Source organism: Phalacrocorax aristotelis, chromosome 2, assembly GCF_949628215.1.
Source record: "Phalacrocorax aristotelis chromosome 2, bGulAri2.1, whole genome shotgun sequence".
NCBI lineage: Eukaryota > Metazoa > Chordata > Aves > Suliformes > Phalacrocoracidae > Phalacrocorax > Phalacrocorax aristotelis.
Genome location: NC_134277.1, coordinates 86905094 through 86922194, shown reverse-complemented (window position 1 = coordinate 86922194; position 17101 = coordinate 86905094). Strand labels below are relative to the sequence as shown.

At 42.7% G+C, this 17101-nt stretch overlaps 1 protein-coding gene across 1 annotated transcript in view; it reads right to left on the bottom strand.

The window, feature by feature from the left end:
- DNAH5 (dynein axonemal heavy chain 5) overlaps window positions 1-17101 on the bottom strand; it is a 173604-nt gene that overhangs the window by 108434 nt on the left and 48069 nt on the right. The window contains exons 12-17 of the mRNA XM_075084263.1: window positions 16637-16744; window positions 15829-15914; window positions 14752-15073; window positions 3382-3588; window positions 1523-1694; window positions 113-258 (exon numbers count right to left, since the gene is read on the bottom strand). Coding sequence (XP_074940364.1) covers window positions 113-258; window positions 1523-1694; window positions 3382-3588; window positions 14752-15073; window positions 15829-15914; window positions 16637-16744 — 1041 coding nt within the window. The remainder of the gene's footprint in view (window positions 1-112; window positions 259-1522; window positions 1695-3381; window positions 3589-14751; window positions 15074-15828; window positions 15915-16636; window positions 16745-17101) is intronic.

The window sequence follows — 17101 nt, the reverse complement described above, 5'->3', positions numbered from 1 at the left end:
AGTTTCCCATGCATGCCTCATTAATTCTGCACTGGTTTTATCTCATCAAAAAGGAAAAATATCTTAATTCAAAGTCATTGAACTCTTCTTTATGAAAATTTTATCTAATAACCTTTGTCTTTTGGAGAAATTCCTCACAGCTCAGTGGTTCATCTTCTGGCAACTTACAGAGTGGCACTCTATTCATTTCTTGAAGGACAGCATCAATACGAAATTGAACCAAGTCATTCACTCGATCAAGCAATAACTCCAGCCCAGCTTTTGAAGCAAACAGAAGATTCAAGACAAGCTTAAAAGTTTGCAACAATAATCTTTGCAGAGCCCTGCTTAAATTTTTAATTCAACAAAGTATCATATTTAGCTTTATATGAATTCTACACCGCAACCAGCTTACTTCAAACATCTCAACTTCTATAGCAAGGTTCACCACTGAAATCATCATTAATTTTTTGCATAACATGTGGTCATCTAGCATATGCTATTCATATCCTAAAGATAATAGACAAAAAATTATAAATATATATAAGATGAGCTTAAAGTATATGCATTTCAAACACAAAGACATTAAAATTCAATTAAGGTCCAGGAATACTTGTCCTTCTCCTATAACTTGGACTAGTTATCACTTGGAGAACCTACTAGCAACAGAAACTTTTGACAAATAAAACGTTTGTCCTTCAAAAAAGAGTTAGAAGCCAAATAATAGGTAACAGAAGGCAATGACTAGAATTTTCACAGTTTAATAGCAATTGGCTTGCAACGGTGAAATTGCAAGGTACCTGTCCCAGACTCAAACTACTTGTATTATTCAAAATTAAATTGAGCGTAATGTCAGGTTAGCATCCAAAATTCATTTTAATTTGCCATTTCACCTAAAGAAAATTCCCAGTATAACAACTTACATCATTTCAAGAAACAAAATCTATGTTTGGTGTATTAATTAAGCTGAAGCAAAAGGAACCTGGTATCTTCAGGAACAATACGCATCTCACTGCAATCTTGTGATAATCTTTTGAAAAGACTACAAGCTCATCTGTTTTCTAAAGCGTTGCCCAAGATGCATGTGCATTAAAGAAACTGATGTTAAAAGAAGTTTAATATAAAAAGCTATCCAGCAGTGACAATGCCAACTCAGTCGGGATATTATTCCCTTGAAACTTGTTTTGTACATTATAGAAACAAAAGGCAAGATTATGAAAAGTCTGAAACCTAGGAGCTCTTTAAAAAGTAGCTATCGTTGTTTGAATTCAGAATACAGAGGACATTTTGTACACTATGTTTGGTTTAATCCTAACTGCCATCCCATCCATATTAGTAAAAATTTGATAAATACATGAGACAAAAAGAAGGTGGTGTTATAAAGCAGAAGTTTCATGACGTACAGGACAGGTAATAATTCTGATTTCTTTCATGTAGAAGTCAATTAAGTGCAAATCATATAAAGGATAGTAAGATTAATAACAACTTGCATTTGTATAGAAACAAACAAACAGAACTTAATGGAAGGAGGCAAGTGACTCACCTAGCTTGCAAAAAACTGTATTAATGTATTTCTCAATATTAAAGGATGTCCAGGTCAGTAACATTAGACCTGGCTGGATAGCATCATCTACATTTGCTAACCTAGGAGCCATCAGTTGTTCAACAGGGTGTTGTATTTTCAGCATAATTCTTTTATACTCTGCCAGCATCATCTGAAATAAACAGAGAATGAAAGCATTAATTTATATACACTGATTTGAACCTCTTCATATACACATATTTATCGTAACTTAAACTAAGAAATTCCTCTGCATATACATCACTGAAATTCTTAAGAGACACTAATTAATTGTTTGGGAAATGTTTTCATTACTTTTGGCAGAAGTTCACTCTGTTGCTCTTTGTAAAAATGCAAGTACTACTTTACATGAAAATTAATCTTCGTAGATTGTATTAGGTTTGTTGGGACGGAGTTATTTTTTTTCATAGTGGCTCATACAGTGCTGTGTTTTAGATTTGTGACCCAGTGTTGATAACACACCAATGTTTTGGCTATTGCTGAACAGTGCTCATACAGCATTGAGGCCTTTTCTGGTCCTCACCCTACCCAACCAGAAAGCAGGCTGGGGACACACAAGAAGCTGGGAGGGAACACAGCTGGGACAGCTGACCCCAGATGACCAAAGGGATATCCCATACCTATGGCATCATGCTCAAAAATAAAAGCTGGAGGAAGAAGGAGGAAGGGGGACATTCAGAGCTATGGTGTTTGTCTTCCCAGGCAACCATGATACAGCCCTGCTTTCCTCGAGATGGCTGAACACCAGCCTGCCAATAGGAAGTACTAAATTAATTCTTTATTTTGCTTTGCTTGCACATGCAGTTTTTGCTTTCCCTATTAAATTGTCTCTATCTCAACCCACATGTTTTTGCCCTTTTAACCTTCAGGTTCTCTCCCCCATCCCACCGGGGGAACAAGCGAGCATCTGTGTGATGCTTAGCTGCCTACCAGGGTTAAACCACAACATATACAGAAAAAGGTTTGCAAATTTCAATCTCTAAATGGATGTTCCAGGAGATAAAAAGCCCAAGGAAAAAAAATGCATCTACATGAACTTTCCAGCAGTTTTATTACACCAGCCTTACCAGAACTTTAATATGGTATTTGGTTTTTAATGCATCTTTACCCCACTGATCTAGTTTCTGGTCTTTTGCAAAAAAAAACAATCCTTGCAATAACTTTATTACTTAATATAATGTTTTTTTTCTCATTTCAGAATCAAGTAGCCCTTTGAAGCTGTAATCTTCTGGACACCTATCTTTGAATCCTCATCCTGAGTCACTGAGAAGCTCTTCTGTTCATAGGTAGACAAAATGATCCAAAGGATTTAAAAGATGAGAGAAAGGGAAGTTTTAGCTTCTCTTTTTTAAGCTATTCCACAGACATCTGTGTAAAACACTAGTGCAGGAACTATGCTGCTACTTGCTGGATGCTCTACGTTTTTAAGAGGCATACCACCTGTTCCTCCCTCCCAGCTATCTTTTCAGAACAAAGTGTGTCCAGTGTTGACTCCATTATTGGATGAGAGATAAATTATTTATCATTGAGAAAGCAGGCAACAGAGCGAGGCATCATGTAAGCTTCCCCATCCTCACCTCTTTCCCAAGTTCTGCCAAGCTTCCCTAAACCCACGCATCTTTGAAGTGACTTCACAGAAAATACAAAGCCAAGAAAATCTTTTAAAAAGTACCTCAAGAAAGTCTCAAAGATAAAAAATAGATTTGCCAATATTTCTTAATGTATAATAGCTAATTGTCATTTTTTTCTCTTCCATATGTATAGAACCTAGACATCTTAAGGTACGCTACACATGCATAAAATAACTAAAATAAACCCACCTGCAAATTGTTGACAATCTTCTTATACCAGTCTCTCTTCTGTTGAATAATACGTGCAAATGGTGGGATTTCGAGACACATGTGAGCCATGCAATCTGTTTCTCTGATTAAAGTTAATATTTGAGGGTCAAAATTCACAAATAATTCTCCTGTTTCTGGAGCTTTTACCAAAAGAGATGCCTGAAGCCCTCTTTTAGCTAATTCGATCTGCAGGAAACAAAGTCATTGTTCCAGATCAGACAACCAGTACAATGGAATTTTTTGTTTTGGACATAAATATCACTTTGGCAGATATTAAAATCAGGTATTGCTGACAATTAAGATCAATACAGTAAGAATCAACAATGAAACTTTATTAGCACAATCTGTATGCACTTAAATGCTTCAAAATCAAGTTACTCTTCTTTATCTGACAGATATTCTTCTGTCGGTTCTTGGATATCATCAGCTGCATTCCACAGTCCAGCATCAAAAGCAGAGCCATAGACTTTCCTACCTCTTAAATCTGAACTTAAGACTGACTTACTCTTAAATCTGAACTCTCATTTCCTTAAAACTTATTGTACATTCTGCAATAAGGCTCTTCACAACCCCCTTGATGAACAAAATTATTCTTGGATAAATTCTTCAGATATCTTTTGAATACACTTATCCTCACTTCTCCTTTCACTTGTTTTCCACTACCTAACAGATACACCACTCTCCTATCTCAGTGGAATTCCCCATTTTATCCAACCTCTGGGCAAACTTTTAAAAACACTAAAGTTAATTCCTACTATACATCTTTTTAATTCCTAACATGGAAGCCTAATCACACCATTGGTTTAACTGCCGTATTTTAATATTATAATACCATTTGTGCTCCATGTGATTAGAAGCGAGAACATTCATAATACACATAGAAACTCATGGAAAATACAGCTGATACCAGGAATTCATGCCTTAGGTAGGGAAATTTTTCTTACCTGAAAAACTTTGCTGCTTTTCTTATTTGCCAGTTGCCCTTTTGCTGACATAACTTTATTTTTCTTTACTCACTTCTCAAATTTCATGTACCACATTACATTGAGATGAAGCTTGGTTTTAAGCATTAGTTTCAAAACCCATTGGTTTCTTTCAGTGTACTTTTTTCTTTTTTTACAGAACACACACTGAAAATTTGCACCCCCTTTCAATGTCTAAAATATAGTTGACTATACTGCTTGCTTCAGCTGTATCATGTATTATCATGACATTTTAAACAACATTTTTCAAGAAATCCTCTAATCAAGTTTTGTCAGTAAAGTTGTCATGCTCTATCCACTAGCAAAGTCACTCAGCACAGCTGCCTTAAATAGGAGCTGAATTTTTGTCTGCAAAGTTCACCAGCAAATCTTACTGCACTACTCTTTGGACTTCAGAGACTCATTATTCCCATTATCAATCTTTTCCTCTCCCATTTATGGTTTTTTTCCATGCAATTTTCATTATTAAAGTAACAGAAATTGGTACAAATAAGGGGTACATTGAAGGCACAAATCTTACACTGCCATAGAACTATAGTAACTTTCACACTTTTCGATATTTTATTATTTTAATATGTACAAGCTGCACATAATTAGCTATAGCACAAAAATAATGGCTTTAAATCTTATTCTATTAAAAAATGTGGAAAAATGAAGTGGTAACCATCCAGCATTAAACAGGCAAAAGAGGGAAAAATGTTCAGAAATATCAGAATATACCACTAAAATTAACTATTTCCACTGTACAGAAGAATAAAAGGAGTAGGAGCTACAGCCCTATTTCTGTTGCATTTGTATTCCCCACAGGACACTTGCCCCCCCTCTTGTTTTATCTTTTGTTCCGGAGTAGAGCAGGAGCTCCACCTTGTGTTCCACAACACTCATGTCCACATCAGCCTGCGCTCTTGTTGCCTCAAGAAGACAGGAGAGACTACTGAACAGTAGTCACATTTTTTGCCATATCTGGTAGACAAGTGCATTGATGTTAAAGTGGATGTACTTTCCATGTATTTTGAATGCATGTGTGCTCATTTCCAAAACTTGAAATTATGTTCAAATCCACCTCCTTCTGTTCCCACCTAGTAAGTATAAGGTTGGAGCAGGCTCAGCAAGTTTATAAGGCTGCCAAGGGGGATTTGACTTTGCTACAGGAGAAACCAGATGCTTATTTTTAGCACAGATCAGAATCAGATCACAGATCACCAGCACCTCACTGAGAAAGGCACCAGTTCAGGGGAGATGCTTTGAATGTTACGCTCATTTTGTGAAAGATGAAAGGAGAATGCCCTTGACTGCTCCATCGAGGCACGGTACATGCTGCAAAACCTGATCATTAGATGGTCTAGCCAAAGGAGACAGACATAGCCCCACAGGAAGCATATATCCTCCTTAGACTTCACAGCTGGGACAGGGAATTATCTTAGAAGTGTCCAGGCAAGGACATGATATCGGCAGCAGGTACAATTCAGTGAAAGCTACAGTCAGTATATTTGGAACCATGCAGCTATCCCGCAGAGTACTGGCATCAAAAGAAAAACTGAGTCCAAGACAGAAACACAAAACAAATGCCAAAGGCTCCCTGAAGTATCACAATTCCTCTTCCATAAAACATGAGGGATACACATAGCATAATAGCTCTCTGTGAAAAGCACATAAAATCAAAGATGGGTTTCTCAAGTTACCAGAAAAGGCATGTCTAAGTACAACAATGGTAATTTTCATCAATGCCTGGGAGGAGGACCAATTATACAGAGGTCAATAGTGCCAAACTTAGATCTTATGTACCTGAAACATAATCTATAATTAAAGAACAGTTGAGGTAATACTGGTCAGGTTCCTTGATTCCCTACTGGCAGTCAACACCAGCTTAATCATCAGTAACATATACCCAGCACCAGAGCCAAGGCAGTCTGAATACAACATATTATACAACTTCTAATAGTGTAGACAATTACGGTTTAGTATACCAAATTGACAAAAATACTCCAACTTACAGCATCAGACATTCAAATCTGATGTTCCTTTAAACCTTCATGGCAAATGCAAGTGTGAGGGAGGAAGGAAGAGTCAGAAAATCTTAGTATATTCAGATTGGACAAGAGACAGCAGGAACCTCTCATCTCAGGCTTGGTGTAAGACTAGCTTTGAGAATGCTGATGTTTATCAGCACTAGAGATTTTCACATTGAACAAAAGTTGGGTCCCAGCTCCACGAACAAGAGGCAGATGCACTGCTAATTGTGCCATCGCCTTCAAAACAATCACCTGGAGGTTCTGATCCTCCTTTTTGAGATTTGAGAGGCTGAGGCCAATTTTTCTACAACATGCTCTTTCACAAGGCAACAAAGAAACTGGAGGTGGAAAATATGATGCCAATAGAATAGTAGAAACTCGCAGAGATTTCAAGGTTATAAAGTAGTCCCTGAAGAACCCATCTGATAATATAAAGGTAGTCAGAGGTTCTAGGTACAAAATCAGTCAAATGAGATTTAGAACTTAAGGTAAACCATGTTTTCTGAAGAATATTCAGACTACAAAGTGTTCTGTAACAAATGGTCAATAGGAAATGAAACGGCTCTGTATTGGGTCTGGCTGGGATCGAGTTAATTTTCTTCATAGCAGCTTCTATGGTACTGTGTTTTAGATTTGTGATCAAGACAATGCTGATAACACACTAATGTTTTAGCTGTTGCTGAACAGTACTCACACAACATCAAGGCTTTCTCTGTTTCTCACTCTACCCACTGCAGTGAATAGATTGGGTTGGGTGCACAAAAGGTTGGGAGGGGACAAAAACAGGCAGATGCCCTGAAATAACCAAAGTGATATTCCATGCCATATAACACTATGCTCATCAATAAAAAGGGAGAAGTAGGGGTTGAGGGGGTTAGCCATCTTTTGCTCTGGAACTGGCTGGACATTGGTCTACCCATGAGAGATGGTGAGTGAATGCCTTTGCAATGGTTAGTTTGTTTTCTTTCTCTCTTCCTCCACTTCTCCTTCACTTACTAAACTTTTTACCTTGACTCACAGGTTTTCTTGCTTTTACTTTTTCTTTCCACTTCCCTATCCTGCTGAGGGTGGGCAGGGAGAAATGATCAAGTGACTGTGTGGTGCTGAGTTGCCTACCAGGGTTAACCCACAACAGGCTCAAGGCAAGACACACTTGTGCACTGAGTATGCTATTAATTCTACAGGATGCTCTATCTGTTGAGACTGGATGCTTTTTATAGGTACACTCACTCAGAGTGTACCCATGGACCGTCACTCAAAGATCAAATCCATATTGTCCAGAGCAGAGCAAACCTCTGTGTCTGCTTTTACCTCAAGCTAACCAGTTGACAAAACACCCCTCTCCACACATTATCTTCTTGCACCAGAGTCCATAGCATATGGCAGACAGAGGGGCACGTAAGGCTACCACTGAATCTCCATTATACATTTCCATAATCCATATTTCTCATTATAGCTTCTTAGTTATAATGAAGGTCTTTCAATTGCTCCTAAACTCAGCTATAGGCAGTAAAGGCACTGTTTATTAATAGAAACACTTTCTTATAAAGTACCTTTTCTTACTCATGCCTCACTTAAAAGGCATCCTAAGTCTGCAGCTTAGCATACATGACTACTACTATTAACCAGAGATTCCTTTGCACTGCTGTAACCCAGTGTGCTGGTTTTGGCTGAGAAGGGGTTAATTCTCCTCACTGTGGGGGTCGGCTACCTTTCCAGCTTCCCGCGCTCTGCCGCGTGGCGTGGCGGGGGGGGCTGGGAGGGGCAGGGCCATGGTGGGGGCGGCTGACCCCGACTGGCCAATGGCAGGTTCATTCCATACCACGTGACACCATGGCCAATATATTGGGGGGGGGGGGGGGGGGGGGGCAGTGGCAGCGCGGAGGCGGCGCGGCGTCGGGTCGGCGGGCGGCGAGTGGCTGTGGCGCGTGCGGTTTGTTTCGGCGGTTCGTTCCCCCTCTCCCCTCCCCTTCCTTCCCCCCTCCCCCGAGGCTTTGCGCCTCTCGTTGTTCTCCTTTACATTGCATTTCTACTGTTGTTTCTTTTAATTTTAATTATTAAACTGTTCTTATCCCAACCCACGAGCGTTACCCTTCTGATTCTCTCCCCCATCTACCGGTGGGGAGTGAGCGAGCGGCTGTGTGGGGCTGAGCTGCCGCTAAACCACAACAGTCCTTTTGACGCCCAACGTGGGGCTCAAGGGTTGGAGATAACAACAGCTGCTGGTCCCAGCACCATGTTGTCCTTTTTGCAGCTGGTGTTAAAAATCAGTGTTGGTTTGTTGAGTCTGCTGTGTTCTGCTGTGATTAGTAATGTTTTGCCTACAAGATTTGTTATACAAACACTCGTTTTCAGCTTTATCTGGTATTTGGGTTTTTTGCTGAAACCGTTACTGTACTTTGGATACCACCTTGTTGAGGCAATTAGCAATTATACCTCCTCCTCTGAGAGATTTTATATGGAGGAAATACAGAATAGTACCTTTGCAACTTTGTTCTATGATGCCTGTGCCTTTGTTACAACAACGTTTTTGTATCTTGAACATCCTTGGGTGGTTAAGGTGCACTTATTGTTAGTTTTTGGGCATGTTGTTTTGGTTTTGACTAAGCAACTTAAGAATATCACCCAGAAATCTGCCCCAAGGCTTGACATTACGAGTGGCAGGGCATGTGGGATAGCATGGGCAAATACCTAGGGCAGTGGGCACCCCCAGTGTTTTGGAGTTTCACTCCTGAACAAGTGCAGAATCCTAAAAAACTAGTAGAATATTTGGAGAAAGTATGTTGTTACGCTGGGAACTCCAGAGAGACACAGATAACTGCAACATGCTGGGGTCTGGCCCATGCATACCGAGCCCTGCTCAACAGTATTCAGTGCCCCCAGGGGGAAGAGAATGTCTCTGGATTGAAATGCAAAGTGACTGGCACTGTAGACAATCCAGCCCTGATGACAGGCACTGCAGCCACTCAAACCCCCACAACAAGCACCGGAGCTAGCTCAGAAAATAAACCCATGCCAGTATCAGTTGCCCCCATACACAAGACGAAATATTGGAAGCTGACGTCAACTCGTTTAGAACAGGATGATGAAGAACCAGGGCCATCGCGGGGAGAGGAGGGAGAAGTAATAAATGAAATAGAGACCACCTGATCCCTGTCCTTAAGCGAGTTGCGAGATATGCGAAAAGATTATAGCCGTCCTTCAGGTGAGCACATTGTCACCTGGCTGCTCCGATGCTGGGATAATGGGGCCAGTAGCCTGGAACTAGAGGGAAAAGAAGCCAAACAATTGGGATCCCTTTCTGGGGAAGGGGGCGTTGACAAAGCAATTGGAAAAAAACCACAAGCCCTCAGCCTCTGGAGGCGACTCCTGTCTGGAGTGAAGGAAAGGTATCCCTTTAAAGAAGATGTTACATATCGCCCAGGAAAATGGACAACTATGGAGAAAGGCATCCAGTGTCTAAGGGAATTAGCTGTGTTTGAGGTGATTTATGGTGACCTGGATGATCATCGGTCATCCAAAGATCCAGATGAAGCTGAGTGCACACAACCCATGTGGCGGAAGTTTGTACGGAGCGCACCATCTTCGCATGAAAACTCATTGGCAGTGATGTCCTGGAAAGATGACGAGACACCAACGATGGCAGAGGTGATAGATAGACTCCGGGATTACGACACAAATATCTCTTCCTCGCTTGTCTCTGCTGTGGAGAAACTATCCCAAGAGGTCCAGCAACTCAAAGAAGATCTGTCCTACTCCCCACCTCGACAGAGCAGTGTCTCAGCTGTTAGGAATAAGCGTCCTTTGGCTCAAAGAAGGGGATACACACCACGGGCCACCCTATGGTTCTACCTGCGTGACCACGGAGAGGACATGATGAGGTGGGATGGCAAGCCTACTTCGACCCTACAAGCACGAGTACATGAACTGCAAGGAAGAACAGTCACTCAGGGAGGCTCTTCCAGGAAAGCTGCTGCTCCAGTTTCCAGCGAGCAAGTCCCCAGACAGAGGAGTAGAAGCGCAGATTTTATTTCTAAGTGTAATAGAGGGACTCCTGATTCACATTTACAGGAAGTGAGTTGTGACTGCCATGATCAGGACTAGAGGGGCCCTGCCTCCAGCCAGGTGGAGGAAAGGGATAACCGGGCTTACTGGACTGTGTGGATCCGATGGCCTGGCACATCCGACCCACAGGAGTATAAAGCTTTAGTGGACACCGGCGCACAGTGCACCTTAATGCCATCAAACTATATAGGGGCAGAACCCATCAGCATTGCTGGAGTGACAGGGGGATCTCAAGAGCTAACTGTATTGGAGGCCGAAGTGAGCCTAACTGGCAATGAGTGGCAGAAGCACCCCATTGTGACTGGCCCAGAGGCTCCGTGCATCCTTGGCATAGACTACCTCAGGAGAGGGTATTTCAAGGACCCAAAAGGTTACAAGTGGGCTTTTGGTGTAGCTGCCTTGGAGACGGAGGAAACTGAACAGCTGTCTACCTTGCCCGGTCTCTCAAAGGACCCTTCTGTGGTGGGGTTGCTGAAGGTCAAAGAACAACAGGTGCTAATCGCCACCACAACAGTGCATTGGCGGCAATATCGCACCAACCAAGACTCTCTGATCCCCATCCATAAACTCATTCACCAACTGAGGAGCCAAGGAGTCATCAGTAAGACCCACTCACCCTTTAACAGTCCCATATGGCCAGTCCGGAAGTCTAATGGAGAGTGGAGACTAACAGTAGACTATCGTGGCCTGAACGCAGTCACTCCACCGTTGAGTGCTGCCATGCCAGATATGCTAGAACTTCAATACGAACTGGAGTCAAAGGCAGCCAAGCGGTATGCCACAATTGATATTGCTAATGCATTCTTCTCAATCCCTCTGGCAGCAGAGTGCAGGCCACAGTTTGCTTTCACATGGAGGGGCGTCCAGTACACCTGAAATCGACTGCCCCAGGGGTGGAAACACAGCCCTACCATTTGCCATGGACTGATTCAGACTGTACTGGAACAGGGAGAAGCTCCAGAACACCTTCAATACATTGATGACATCATTGTGTGGGGCAACACAGCGGAAGAAGTTTTTGAGAAAGGTGAGAAAATAGTCCAAATCCTTCTGAAGGCTGGTTTTCCCATAAAACAAAGTAAGGTGAAGGGACCTGCACGAGAAATCCAGTTCTTAAAATCAAATGGCAAGACGGTCGTCGTCAGATTCCAATGGATGTGATCAACACAATAGCAGCCATGTCTCCACCAACTAGCAAAAAGGAAACACAAGCTTTCTTGGGCGTTGTGGGTTTTTGGAGAATGCATATTCCAAATTACAGTCTGATCGTGAGCCCTCTCTATCAAGTGACCCGGAAAAAGAATGATTTCAAATGGGGCCCTGAGCAACGACAAGCCTTTGAACAGATTAAACGAGAAATAGTCCATGCAGTAGCTCTTGGGCCAGTCCAAGCAGGACAAGATGTAAAGACTGTGCTCTGCACTGCAGCCGGGGAGAATGGCCCTACCTGGAGCCTCTGGCAGAAAGCACCTGGGGAGACCCGGGGTCGACCCCTAGGGTTTTGGAGTCGGGGATACAGAGGGTCCTACAGATACAGAATACAGAAGCCCGCTATACTCCAACTGAAAAAGAGATATTGGCAGCACATGAAGGGGTTCGAGCTGCTTCAGAAGTGGTTGGTACTGAAGCACAGCTGCTCCTGGCACCCCGACTGCCAGTGCTGGGCTGGATGTTCAGAGGGAACGTCCCCTCCACACACCATGCAACTGATGCTACGTGGAGTAAATGGGTTGCACTGATCACCCAAAGGGCTCAAGTAGGGAACCCCAGTCGCCCAGGAATCTTGGAAGTGATTATGGACTGGCCAGAAGGCAAAGATTTTGGATTATCACCAGAGGAGGAGGTGGCACGTGCTGAAGAAGCCCCACTGTATAACAAACTGCCAGAAGATGAGAAGCAATATGCCCTGTTCACTGATGGGTCCTGTCGCCTTGTGGGAAAGCACCGGAGATGGAAGGCTGCTGTATGGAGTCCTACATGTCAAGTAGCAGAAACTGCTGAAGGAGAAGGTGAATCGAGCCAGTTTGCAGAGGTAAAGGCCATCCAGCTGGCCTTAGACATCGCTGAACGGGAAAAGTGGCCAGTGCTCTATCTCTATACTGACTCCTGGATGGTGGCAAATGCCTTGTGGGGCTGGCTGCAGCAGTGGAAGCAAAGCAACTGGCAGCGCAGAGGCAAACCCATCTGGGCTGCCACATTGTGGCAAGATATTGCTGCCCGGGTAGAGAAACTGGTTGTAAAGGTACGGCATGTGGATGCTCACGTCCCCAAGAGTCAGGCCACTGAAGAACATTGAAACAACCAGCAGGTAGATCAGGCTGCCAAGATTGAAGTGGCTGAGGTGGATCTGGACTGGCAGCATAAGGGTGAACTATTTCTAGCTCGGTGGGCCCATGACACCTCAGGCCATCAAGGGAGAGATGCAACATACAGGTGGGCTCGTGATCAAGGGGTGGACTTGACCATGGATATTATTGCACAGGTTATCCACAAATGTGACACATGCGCTGCAATCAAGCAAGCGAAGCGGGTAAAGCCTCTGTGGTATGGGGGACGATGGCTGAAATATAAATATGGGGAGGCTTGGCAAATTGACTATATCACACTCCCACAGACCCGCCAAGGCAAGGGCCATGTGCTTACAACGGTAGAAACAACGACTGGCTGGCTGGAAACATATCCTGTCCCCCACGCCACTGCCCAGAACACTATCCTGGGTCTCAAAAAACAAGTCCTGTGGCGACATGGCACCCCAGAGAGAATTGAGTCAGACAACGGGACTCATTTCCGAAACAACCTCATAGACACCTGGGCCAAAAAGCACGGCATTGAGTGGGTGTATCACATCCCCTATCACGTACCAGCCTCTGGGAAAATTGAACGGTACAATGGACTGTTAAAAACTACACTGAGAGCAATGGGGGGTGGAACATTCAAGCACTGGGATACATATTTAGCAAAAGCCACGTGGTTAGTCAACACGAGGGGATCTGCCAACCGAGCTGGCCCTGCCCAGTCAGAAATCCTACATACTGTGGAAGGGGATAGAGTCCCTGTAGTGCACAGAAAAAGTATGCTGGGCAAAACAGTCTGGGTTCTTCCTGCCTCCGGCAAAGGCAAACCCATTTGTGGGATTGCTTTTGCTCGAGGACCTGGGTGCACTTGGTGGGTGATGCAGGAAGATGGAGAAATCCGATGTGTGCCTCAAGGGGATTTGATTTTGGGTGAAAACAGTCAATGAACTGAATGGCACAATGTGAACTGCTATATAATACTGTGTGTCACCTCTGTGTTGTATCAATGATATAAGAGTACGAGAGCCTCCCAACCCATGGAAGATCAACTATGAAACAAGCCGTGCAGCAGTGGTGGAACGATGACTGACTCGGTATGCAGCAACCCAACGCCACACACCATCTCTCCCACCCGGAAAGACTGATACAACAGATGGAGCCCAGAGTCATGGACTGGGTGAACTCAATGGACATTTTAATGGACATTTTACAGGGAAGATCCATGAACTAAGGGAATGATGTCTGTGTATTATGTTAAAGGATGGGAAGGGGAGGGGTGGTGGTTGGTACGGTTGTATTGCATCATATGGGACCTGGGCATGGTGTAAATGGTATGGAATAAGGGGTGGAGAATGTGCTGGTTTTGGCTGAGAAGGGGTTAATTCTCCTCACTGTGGGGGTCGGCTACCTTTCCAGCTTCCCGCGCTCTGCCGCGTGGCGTGGCAGGGGGGGCTGGGAGGGGCAGGGCCATGGTGGGGGCGGCTGACCCCGACTGGCCAATGGCAGGTTCATTCCATACCATGTGACACCATGGCCAATATATTGAGGGGGGGCAGTGGCAGCGTGGGGGCGGCGCGGCGTCGGGTCGGCGGGCGGTGAGCGGCTGCGGCGCGTGCGGTTTGTTTCGGCAGTTCGTTCCCCCTCTCCCCTCCCCTCCCTTCCCTTCCCCCCTCCCCCGGGGCTTTGCGCCTCTCGTTGTTCTCCTTTACATTGCATTTCTACTGTTGTTTCTTTTAATTTTAATTATTAAACTGTTCTTATCCCAACCCACGAGCGTTACCCTTCTGATTCTCTCCCCCATCTACCGGTGGGGGAGTGAGCGAGCGACTGTGTGGGGCTGAGCTGCCGCTAAACCACAACACCCAGTGTTTCACTGAGAACTGAAACAACAGGAATCCAATCTGGCCTGTAAAGCTAGATGTTGTTAGTCTACCGACAACAAAAATTCACCGCATTTTGTTAAAGAAATATTCTAATCAAAATCAGCTGTATTACCTGCTGAAGCCATCCCCTGTGGTAGATCACCTCAAACTCCGTAAGAACTTTTGCTACTTTGTTGTAGTTGTGGATTATGCGCTTGCCATCTGGTGTTTGCAGAACAGCCGGGTGCTGCTGGAAACACTCCATGGGCTCCCAGATCCTATGGAATAGGTGGCGTGCCCACAAGATCTTACCAGCTATTGGAGGCAGATTACGAGCCAGTGGAGGGTCCTGCTTCTGCCTAGTGTAGATCTTACAGACTGTTTCTATGTCATGACCATAGTTTTGAAGTATTTTCTGATACTTTTCATCAATGCCAAGATTTGGGATTTGTAATCTGTTTAGAAAAATAATAATAACTTTTAAAATTCCTTCTTCTGATGCATCGTTGGGAAATATAATCTTTCCAGATTCCCTTGCATTCTTTAGAAAGTAACTACTTTAGCAGCAGAGTTTTCACTAAAGCTTGAACAAATGCTGTCACAACCTGATTCCAAGTAACCAAGATTTAGACCAGACGATAAGTTTCCAAGTAAGCCTACACATTTTCTGTTTTGTCACTGTTTTCAAACACTGAGCTAAAATTATGTGCGGCAAACCGTAACCAATCCACCACCAGCAGTCTACTCCATTAAACAGAATATTATAAGAAAACTGATGCAATAAAGACCAAGGCTCCTTTGCAACAACGTGAATTTATCAAGACAAATTTCCCTGTTTCCTAATACAAGCACTTTACTCTCCCCTAAGTGCACTGTGGTAACAAACTAATGTCATTGTTGAAGGACAAAGCTAAGGCAAATATTGTAACAGCCATAAAGTATTCCTGTACTTATGCTAATTTTGAAAGATGAAGTTCAAAGTCCACTTATATTTTGCATTATCTGATACAAAAAATATGTTTTTTGTTCATCCGCACTGCTGAGAAGACATCCCTTAATGGAGCTGAACACTTGAGTGAGAGGAGGTTGAGTTGTTTTTCATTTGTATTTAAGGAGATGCCTCCTGCACGGCTGCCCTGCTTCCCACCATCCTCAAAGTGTTATTTCCACTCCCTGGCAGAATTCTAGCAATCTAGATAGGACGTAGTACCTTTCAAATTTCTTCAACATGCTCAGTGCTCTTTCAGTGCTCACAATATTTTCCAAGGTGATGTCCATGAAAATCCTTAATTGATCCTGAAGGAGAGCAAATAACTCTACAGCAGAGAACTACGTAAGGCACACATTTCAAATATATCAAAGTATTATTTGACAGGATTTATCATTCACTATATTAGAAAATGATTTGTGTATGTGAAATTAACCTCAGTAACTATCAACTTTCCCTTTCTTCCTTCCCTCAAGAATTAAACAAAATATAACCAATTTCCAAGGTGTTTTCTTTCCAAGTTACCCTGTAGCTGTGCAACCAAAAAAAGTTTTTGAATCCTCAAATGATCCACCAGGCTGAAAGCCTTCAAAGAATGTTGGTTACCTCTTTGGCAGCCAAGGCAAGCCAAGGTTTTTTTTTTCTTCTACAGATGCCCTTTCCTTCCACCAACCTGTGATTTCAGAACTATGGGAAAATTAATTCTCTGATTTATTTGTGCTATGCTCCCAATGACCCAATTAAATCATCCATTTCTGCATTATACTTGCTAGCGTAACTTATAAATCAAGTAACAAAAAATACTTTTGTTGGAGGTCCTCAAGGCCCTTTCTGGCCTACTCCATGAAACCAGTCTGAAAATTACATAGTAAATGCAAGCTTTAAAGTGGAGATACATTAAGATAATTTTTCAATTTTGGAACACAAACTTTGAGATTTGCATCATTTGTTTGGTGGTAACTCAGAGGTATTTTTGTCTTCATGAGGATTCACCAGTAAATTAAATTCTTGTTTCAATCATAAAACCTACATGAAGATCATTTATCTCTTTGCAAAACTCTTCATAGTCTTGGTCAAAATCAGTCTTCCGTTGATCCAAGAAATTATAATGCCTTTTCTTCATGATGTCAACAATGCTCTAAAGTTTCACAGGAAAAGAAAATCATCACCAAAAAATTGTCTTATCAAAAAGACTTACCACACCAAAATATTTAGCACAACAAGCTGTGCACATTCACATTTTACCTTTACTATATAGTTACCAGTATTTGCTGAGCAACATAAGGAAACCACTTAAATGACATATTTGCAGGAAACAAGTTGGTATATCAGCCATAAGATTTTCATTTATATTATTTACTTCTGGTTTAAGTCAACAAGAACTGACAGAAAATGCACTCTTGCTTTTAATCAAAGACATTTGTTACCTATTAAATATTCTCTCATGCAGAGGTTCATTATTTCTATTTGAAAGTTAACAAAGTTCAACATAGAA